We start from the raw sequence: 9,621 nt of genomic DNA on the forward strand, positions 1-9,621 counted from the left end.
AAAAATTAACCAAATAAAGATCCTCCGACGTCGGACGAGATAGAAGCAGCAAGAACGGCAGCCGATTAGCGGGAGCAGAAGCAGAAGGTGTAAAGAGAGGGAGGGGCGGAGGTTCTGGAACGGAAATCGAGGCCATGGACGATGGTTTTGGGTCTATACAGTCGAGTCACCGCTGGTGGAGTTGGAAAATTGTTTTGATTTTCAGTTGCGGCCTGCAATAAATATTTCTTTACAGTCTGTTACTACAGTTTTGTTTTTGGTATTAGGTTTTGTGACTGTTAACTACCGTCTTCTACTAACAGCTTCGGTCCTCTACTGTAAGTGCCCGTGTTGTTGTGCTAGCCAGACTTGTCATCAGAGTTTAATTCTCCTCCGTATTCTGGCAGCTTCAGCAGCAAGCAGATCGAGTAATTATCATCTCAGCTGTGTTGCTGGTGTGGTGAAACTCCTTAGTTACCAAGAAATTTGTGGAGGCCGGTGGAATGATAGATAGATAGAAAGACAGATATACGGCCAGATCAGTTCTTCCTTTACCTCCAGTGCATGAACTATAATATGTCCATGTCTTTCTTGGGTTTCAAGGCAAAATAAAGCACTGTCTTTTCATCGACAAAAAGCAGTTCGACTCTCCGGCAGCCTTCTAATTTCTCCATAAACCCTGTTTGTTTTAAGTTGCTTCAACTTCATCTGGCAAACATGTTCTTCAGATACCCATGTTTGATACCCTTCCATAAATTAAAAAGTAATATGGTCTATATATATAAAATATCAAAACCAACCGAAATATGATCTAATTCGAATGAGGGTGAACTGAGTCATTGTAGCAAAGCAAAGAAAATCTGAGACAATTACTATTCTGGGCATATTGGACTAGCCCCAGAAATAAAAAGTTCCAAAGTACTATAGAAATGGCGAAAAGAAAAGAAAAATAAATCCAAGTCGGCAAGTCCCAACTAGGCCTTTTCAGAAGGGAGAAGTTGCCTTCCAATCCCCAAGCTTCCTTCAGTTGCAGTAGTATGGAGGCCGTTGTGGACAGGTGGTGGCATACCCCATTTGTCCTCTGATTCGAGTGGCTCGATTATAACAACTGTTCCATCTGTTAGTCCGATGGCAAACTGGTTTGGCTCTTGGGGATGTGCAGCTATAACTAGAGGGTGAGATGCAGAACTGCTGCCGAAAAAATATAGAGAAGAAGTTAGTCAATCATGACCGTAACTGTTTGTTAAACTTGGTGTAGGAATAGAAATACAAATTATCAATCGAGATGTAGCAAGGGAAAGTTAATCACCTGACATCAGGTGGGAGATAAGCATTGGGGTTAATCTGGCATTGGAGTTGAAGATTTGACGTAAACACTCGCACGGTTCCATCCATAAAGCTTGCATACACGAGCTGGCTATCACAAGAGAATGTTGCGTGCGAGATTGGTGCTGCAGGTTCTTCTACAATCCACTGAAACATGAAACAGAAAACATGTAATAGTTTGAAGGAAAAAACATGTAAACTGGTGTACTTTATCATAACTGTTTCTACATTGTTTCGGCTAGTTAGAGCTAAGTGATTCACTGGATAATGTGCGTGCCGCAATAAAAGTACCTGCTTTTCACATTCAAGTTTCAACGAGTCATATAAGGCAAGTTGACTCTCGTGGATTACAAGGATGTGCATCAGATCCTTGTGATACTGAAGCTGAGCTTCAACCATTGCTGTAGGAGTCCTTCCAGCCAGAATTCGCAAGAAACAACTGTTCCCCCTTTCCCACTTATCAGAGTTCCACACAATAAGCTGGGGAAAGAAAATACAAAAATTATGTTACCCAAACCAAACAAAAATCTTTTTTTGTGTAGAATTATTCATAACGACCATACTTGTTCTGACATTTTCGATATCTAAGCCACGGTAGGAAAGTGTACATTTTCCAATTCTCTCTTTTCATTAAACTGAAAATCACATCGAGATGCCTACATGAGGATGAATTACTAACCTGAGCATCTGCTCCAAGAGAAACAAGTGTATGCTGAACATAGGAGAAGGCAAGACACGTGACTCTTTTCGAGTGACCATTAAGCTTGATCTTAACCTAACACCAGGAACAAAATGAGCACCGAGATATATATGTAATTATGTATATAGTAAATATGAATGCAGTAATTCGTGCACTGGGCTTTACAAAACCACATACCTCATTTATGCGGACATTGTATACGTGAATGGTGGAATCATCCATGCCAACAGCAATTACATTATTGTCAACAGGGTGGAAAGCAAGACTTGTTGCCACAGGGGGTGGAGACATGAAAGTTGTCATCGTCTGTAGTTAAACAAACAAACTCGTCACTGATCAAGAGCCCCAACCAATTTCGGGAAGATAAAATTTCGTGTTTCATGAGATAATATGTGTAAAAGCAGCTGAACCACAACCAAATTATGTTGAGATATAAAAACTTGCCTTGAATGTCATCATGTTGAACAAAGATACCTTCCCTCCAGAGGTTGACATGACATACGAATCATTCTTAGACAAAGCAAAGCAAGGTAGTGCATAATCAGGTTTAGCACCAGTAAGATCATTCGTCATTAGAATGCCTGAAGGCTGTTGAATGAACTGCGGGGTAACCTTGGTTGTTGCCTAACGACATAAAATTGCATGTAGCCATAATCCTCGCTTTAGAATACAGGAAGGATACAATCATCAAATTTGAACTATATGTAACAGAATCTAAGAAGATACAGAGTTTATACCTTTGCTCGCAAACTATGGTCATCCCGTGACCACCTCCAAAGGTGATGGATGGCACTGGATCCCAATGCTAGAATGGCATTACCTGAATAAGTGTATGTCAACCTTGAAATCTGTAACGATGACAAGAGAAGACAATCAGGAACTTTCTTTTTCTTTACTAGAAAATCAGTGATTAAAAAAGAAAACAAAAGCACAGTGTAGTTGTCAAATCACAAGTGCATAGTCAATGAGATACCAGAATATCACAGTGAACTACTGCCTAGTTATCGGCAAAATGCATGGGCAATAATTGAGAGTATCTGATGCTAAATGATATACAGTTAAGACATCCAACCTTGTCTGTTTTCACTATAGACGAGAGCCTCAAGGTCCGAAGCTGAGAAGTTTCAGTAATCTGAGTGAGTTTCCAGATCCTTGTGTTTGTCTCTTCAGCTAATCTAGTTGGTTTCACCTCCTCCATGTTTCTGGTGCTACCACTCTGTCAAAACATGCTCGATTTATTGTAGACTAGAAATAAATAGTCAGATTACTGAAATTGAAAATTTAGAATTTAAAACGACGAAGCAAAAACATTGTGCATGACCGCGAGGTACAAAATTGCACAAGGTAAACATGATGCAACCAGCATCATTAAATACAGCTGCAATCCTTGAAAGTTTGCACCTTGCACAGAGCTTATCGAAAGAGGTAAAGATTCTTCTATTCATGGCATTAATAGAAATTTTGATAAGCTGACCTTTTTTGCAGTCTCAGATCCATTTCTTGTAGCAATAGTCGAGTGATTTTCAATAGTGCGCATCAGCTGAAGACCATCCATTGTAGCTAAAATTTTGACTTTACAGTCGTTTGCAGAAACAGCCAGTAAAGAGCCCTCCTTGTTGAAGCGAATGCAAGGACTAGCCTTCAAAAGGAAAATGTTCACGTTTTAGTACAGCCATAACTTCGTCAGAATATAATTCCTGCTCGTTATTCATAGTTTTAAAGGAAACTTACTGGTAGACCACCTTCAGCATCAATAGTAGTCAAAATATTGATTTTATCCATATCCCAAACTTTGATTGCATAGTCATCGCCAACAGCTAAATACTTATTCTTGCTTGTATCAAACTGAACAACACCCATAGATGGTTTTTGAAATCCTACGTAGTTCCTCCTTATTACACCGTCATTTTCATTCCATTCAACAACATGAGATTCTCCATCTTTGCTTGTCCCGCATGAAAAGAGCCTGCATTGCGTTTAATGTAAAGATTGAATTTTCTTGTTGCCCAGAATATAGATGTAGGTCGCAATAACATTAGAAGGGAGTGGTATACCAACCTTTTACCATCTGCACTATAGGCCATTGTTGTGATTGAGTGACCAGGAGCATCGTAATCCACCCGGTATCCCATATTGTCGTATAGCCATGCTTTTATTTTTCCATTTACTGATGTTGAAAAGAAAAACTGAAACACAAGGGCATAAGCTGAATTTCAAAACAGGGTAAATCATTCATAGAAGGAAAATGAAGAGAGACAAATCAAGGGATTAAAAAAATGACAAGGCGAAGTCCTTACATGGACATTTTCCTTGTTATGAGGGCACACAGAATGCACGGGAGCATCATGACCTTCGAAAGTATACAACTTTGACCCAGTAGTTGCATTCCACACCTATAAAACACAAATCGATGTATAAGTTTATCGTGTTTTCTCCGACCTATTATATCACCACTTCTTCAAAACCAACCTTAATGGCCTTATCATCACCGCAAGTTATGGCACAAAGTTGCTTAGCCGGGTTGCAGAATGCTAAATCATTAACACTACCAGCATGAGCATCGATCTAGAAATTGATAAAAGTATTAGAAAAGAGAACAGCAAAATGAAATATACTGAAAAGGTAGAAGATGCAGAACCTACCTCCAAATGCTGGTGAATCTCATTCCCACCAAAATAAGCGTATAATTGGATAATGTGTTTAGAATATGCAACTCCTGTTTGAAAGAACAATTGCACTTAAAGTTTTCTAGAAAAAACTACCGTGGATCGTATTCAAGCTTACCAAATCGAGAACTTACCAAATAGAGTACCATCAGGGCTCCATAATATACGCTTTACTGAGACGCATGGATCCTTGATCAGAGTTGCCTGAGTGTCATTAGAATCAAATAGGTTAAGATGATTCCAGTGACATAAAATGTAAATGTCATCTGTATGACTCGGTTGATAAGGGAACATACCTTCAGCATCATTGAACTCGCTCCGATATCCCATACCTGAAAACTTCTCGACAGCAATTTCTCCCTAGAACTAACTTCCCACAAACTTATGTCCCCCGTGTTAGTTCCAACTGGTACAAAAAAAAAAAAAAAAAAAAAAAAAAGCCCCTTGTCAACTTGTTGCTGCTTAAACAAATACCTATAATCTAAGAAGTAGTATTTCTTCTCTTTTGATTGAAAAAGTAATCGTCCATCATTAAAGGAAACCTCAGAGAAACCAACCCAGAAGTAGTGTATGCTGAACAGGATGGAAGTCCATGCTTGTGGGAACTGACCCCAGATTCAAGGTCCGAGCAACAGTCTTTGGGAAATCTGCTGCGTTGAACGCACTGCTACTTTGTCCTAGATTGATCCCTTGCATCATACCCTACAGAGTGTATAAATAAGTATGGTCCAAATTCAAATTCTGTGCTCATGTAGACGGACTTTAAGCTTACCCTTTCTGGATCCCCAGTAAATTGCGTTTTGAACAAATCATCAGAATCCCCAGGACCCCTCACCGATGAAGCTAGACCAGGCAATAGAATTTTAACAGAAATGACAATGCAAGCTTATTCATTCTCTAAGCCCTGGGGAAAATTACATAGAAATAAAAGAAAGACTACCTGGATTTGTTAGACTACCAAAACCATTACCTCCTCCCGAAGCTGCTGGATGGTTTTGGGGAATAGATATCCATGTGGATAGAGGAGGTTGAACTGGAGCTAGCGGCTGTTGGAAGGGCTGATAGGTGAAATTCAAGTGATCGTAAAAATAACATAACGGTCAGAAAAAATCCTTCACTCCAAAGCAAAATTATAAATCAAGTAGTCTGAGGACAGTACCCCATTTGCACTCATAGGAAGAATACCATCAGCTTTTGGTGCAGAACCCGTCAGCTGACTGTTTGCGGTTAATTGAGCAAATGAATCATTGGAATTCTTACAAGAATGGTCCACAAATAGGGTGTTTATATCAGGATTCAGTCTAGGATTTGAACAAAGGGAATGCTGCCAATTCAAGCTGCCATATTCATTCCAAAATCAGTTCATTTGCAATATAAAGGTGACTGGTAAAAGATCGAAAACATCAAACTGGAATAGAACCTTTTTCTTTTTCTGGCCGTACACAAACCAAATTTCATAAAACAAATCACAGGAAAAACAATCCCCTAACATGAAGGAAACACAAATTCTCTTATTTTTCTTATGGCATATTACTGTTGTACCTTTGGTTAATGAGCATCCGCAACCTTGAATGTCTTAACTGAGGGAACTGTGTTTTATCACGGAAAATAGGATTGGCCTCGATGAGCTTCTTAAGTTCCATGACCATAATGGCTCTCGCAGTTTTTGTATCTCTGTAACTCGCGAGCTGAGCATTTTCCCTGCATAACCCCAATCAATTTCATAATGCCAGTTGAGAGAATCATACTACAACCAACTCGAAGCTCGCAAAATTTGTGCATAACACTTACCTGAAATTGTTTAATGTGAGGAGCTGAGTGATTTCCTTGAACAATTCTTCATTAAAACCCGCGAACATCTTCAGATCCTTCACTAGGATATCCACTGCTGTGGCTTTATCTTGCCTGATGAATTCCAAATGATTAAACCAGATACAATGTCATAACAAATCCAAAACAAAAACAAACAATGCATCTGTTTATAAACAAAGTGCAAATCTTGACAAATCAAATGCTTACTTATCCAATGCCTCGAGATACTTCTGTTTACGAATTTCAAAGAAGATCTTCATTGAGTATCGGTTGTCATCTATTTTCGTGAACCCCAAGAGATACCGCTCGACCTCATCCCACTTCCCTTCGAGCACCAATTCCTCAAAATACTTCATATCGAAGTACAATCCAGATTCTTGCTCAAGTCTGTTATCAAAATAAAAAATTTAAAAAAAAAATTAGAGAAAAGCATGAGCTGCAAAAACATGTACAAATATAAAGACACGGTAATTCGGGTCAGAAAATTACTTATGACGAGCTTGTTGAAACTTTTCCTCATCAAGTAACTGCATGATCAATAAGATGAGGTCCTTACTGAGAGAGGACGTCATCGTAACGGCTTCTTCTTCTCTTCAACCTGCAAATAAGCCAATTAATAACAAAGAAAAAAAAAACACATTTTTTATGCAAAATAAAATGGTACAATTTTCATACCCAAGGAAATAAAGATTATACATACCAAAAGGAATAAAATTAGAAAAACAGTCATGGTCCATGCTAGATTATAAAAAAAAGGTTCAATCTTTGCAAAAATTCTCCAAGAAATTAAGAGTTTGTTTGACACTCTACTTGAATTCAACTTTTTAAACTCATAAACACTTTTTAAGTTGTAGGCTTAAAAAGTTTGTTTGGCATGACCATTTAAAAAACTGTAGTCAAAACTAAATTAAGAAAATAGTTCATTCTCTAAAAACACTAAAAGTGAGTTTTTGAAGCTTTAAAATTTAAACCGGCTCTTTTCTTTTCTCTCTCTCCTCTCCTCTCCTCTCACTCCAGATCTATCTTTCTTTTTTCTTCTCTCTCCTCATTCTCTCTTCTTTTTTCTTATTTCTCTCATCCTCTCTCCTTTGATCCACTCTCTCTTCCTTCTTATTTCTCTCTCCTCCGATCCTCTCTTTCTTTCTTTTCCCATCTCTCATCTTCACCCATTTTCTTCAACCTTTTTTTTTAGATTTCTTTATCCAGTTTAAGTTTTAAGATTTAAAAATAATTTTAAATTTCATACCAAACAAAATTTTGAACATTAAAGAAAATTGTTTTCAAGAGATGTACTTAAAAATATTTTGAGACATGATGAAATATTTTGAGTAAGATACAAAACGGGCCTGATATTTCTTGGAAAAGACGAGGCTCCACATCAACCAAAGTATACTGTAGATGCAACAAAATCACATAGAACTAGAAGCATCAAAATTTCGGGTGAAAAAAAACTTCTTTCTCTAATCAAATCGGGTAAATAGATACGCTTTCTTTCCATGGCAGCTCAGAAATTATTTTCCATCCAGATTTAAGAACATGCAAAATTTGCAACCCATGAGAGAGAAAAAATCCAGTACAATTCAAGAGGGTAGAAAGGAGGTGGTGATGGGGGAGAAAGGCAGGCATAAATGAAGCAAAAGACTAACCCTTTTCAGAGGTAAAAGGTAAAATAAAACACAAAGATTTACCTGTAAACAGAGAAGAACAGGGCCGGTGATGGGAAGGAGACGACTGAAAACTCTCTCTCTCTCTCTCTAGTCTGTACTTTCTCTCTCTACTTTCTCTATGTTTGAGAGCGCTCTTTCCTCATGCTGCTGATAAAATGTGAATGGGACTAGTTATATATAACAAGGCGGTACCTACGAGGTATAAGCTGACGGGCATATCATATAAGTCGAATGGCTGATCGATAAGCCATGCGAGACAAGTGTCTGTGGGACCCACTCGGTAAAGCCTTTGTTCTGACAGCTGTTTCAGCTTTGTCAAAAGTGACAGTGATGGTTGAGGTGCTTGTCCGTTTCTCCGCCCATTTTGAGAGAGTGTTCGTCACCCTCTGTCTTTTACTTACAAGCTAAGATTTCCAGATAAAATTCTATAAAAAATAAAGAGTATCTTTTTCTTTTTTTCTTTTTTATGAAAGAAATACGATATTCATTAATGGGAAGGAACATACAAGCAACGAGGATAGGATGCTAGTAGTGGGCCTCGATAAAAATCTTGACGGGGCTTTCAACCCGGTTCAAGAGAAAAAGAGCGTCACGCACCTCTAAATTAAATAGTAATACTATCCTAAAAAAGCAGATCAGAAATTACATCAGGTGGTTCTTTAAACCATACAATTTGATCATCCAAAGAAGTTAAAAAGTCAACATAAGCAATAACGGAAAAAAAAAACACTTTTAGTGTTTTTCAACCAAAATATTAATTTTTACGTGGCATGACGTGGATTTATATCAACCTCAAATTTATTTTTAGAGATTAATAAATGCTTTTATTATTATCTTTTGTTCCAAAAATACCTATTACAATTATAAAAAATAAATAATAGTTTAAATTTGACATATCAGGTGAAGAACAAAATTTGAAAAAGAAGAAGATCAAACTATCAAAGTGCTATATAAGCCTACAAATTTCAATTTTATGGTTAAAATTTGACGGTCTAAAAGAATGCTAGTTACTTTCTTGTTGGATTATTTTTGCTCACCATACTTAAGTGAAAGTGATGCTCACCACTCTATTTATTATCGCTAGGTAAGTATAAATTTTGAGATCTATATGGTGATAGACATAAATCTTAAAATTTAAACTCAATTAATGGTACAGTGGTGAGCAAAAATGCACCCTCTCTTCTTGTCTTCCCTATTTGTTTTTTCATTCATTAGTTGCCATGTGGGTTCTGTTATCAGTTAATTAGGTAATTAATGTATTAAAAATGATTTATTTCATTTCTTAATCTCTACTAATTAATGAAATCCTCTTTGTCAACCAAAAGATGGTGAAAAGACAATTTAGTCTTCTATCACACAAAAAAAATTATGGGCAATAATGTAATTTCATAGGTTTAAATTTTACTGTTTTTTATTGAAGTCTCACCTACAGGTGATGTTAAAATACCTTCAACATTAAAAAAAAATTTAA

General features: G+C 37.3%; 1 protein-coding gene across 4 annotated transcripts; it reads right to left on the reverse strand.

Annotated features, from left to right (window-relative positions):
• Positions 1-735: 735 nt before the first annotated feature.
• Positions 736-8,284, reverse strand: LOC126601636 (topless-related protein 1-like). Of its 4 annotated transcripts, none has more exons than XM_050268372.1 (25): positions 8,172-8,284; positions 6,973-7,081; positions 6,691-6,870; positions 6,463-6,576; positions 6,214-6,372; positions 5,831-6,008; positions 5,612-5,729; positions 5,444-5,514; positions 5,229-5,373; positions 5,004-5,077; positions 4,806-4,875; positions 4,648-4,721; positions 4,475-4,570; positions 4,303-4,398; positions 4,064-4,191; positions 3,737-3,971; positions 3,480-3,644; positions 3,078-3,221; positions 2,743-2,853; positions 2,450-2,629; positions 2,183-2,311; positions 1,985-2,080; positions 1,597-1,785; positions 1,289-1,452; positions 736-1,170 (listed from the first exon to the last, which is right to left on the reverse strand). In XM_050268372.1, exons 2-25 carry the CDS (start codon positions 7,053-7,055, stop codon positions 954-956), a joined length of 3,216 nt encoding a protein of 1,071 aa, XP_050124329.1. In that variant the 5' UTR covers positions 7,056-7,081; positions 8,172-8,284; the 3' UTR covers positions 736-953. The 4 variants fall into 4 exon arrangements, with proteins under 4 accessions (XP_050124329.1, XP_050124328.1, XP_050124327.1 ...); XM_050268371.1 differs by having other exon boundaries at positions 736-1,167; positions 4,968-5,077; XM_050268370.1 differs by having other exon boundaries at positions 4,968-5,077.
• Between the last annotated feature and the right edge of the window lie 1,337 nt (positions 8,285-9,621).

Source organism: Malus sylvestris, chromosome 15, assembly GCF_916048215.2.
Source record: "Malus sylvestris chromosome 15, drMalSylv7.2, whole genome shotgun sequence".
Lineage (NCBI taxonomy): Eukaryota > Viridiplantae > Streptophyta > Magnoliopsida > Rosales > Rosaceae > Malus > Malus sylvestris.

What these genes read in the sequence shown, in the direction of transcription:
- LOC126601636 (XM_050268370.1), bottom strand. Translation starts at nt 7,055, where the DNA reads ATGACGTCCTCTCTCAGTAAGGACCTCATCTTATTGATCATGCAGTTA. An exon ending in TTCCTATGAGTGCAAATGGG is followed by an intron (nt 5,730 to 5,830) that starts GTACTGTCCTCA and finishes TTCACCTATCAG; the next exon opens with CCCTTCCAACAGCCGCTAGC. An exon ending in TCAGCATACACTACTTCTGG is followed by an intron (nt 5,078 to 5,228) that starts GTTGGTTTCTCT and finishes TTTTTGTACCAG; the next exon opens with TTGGAACTAACACGGGGGAC.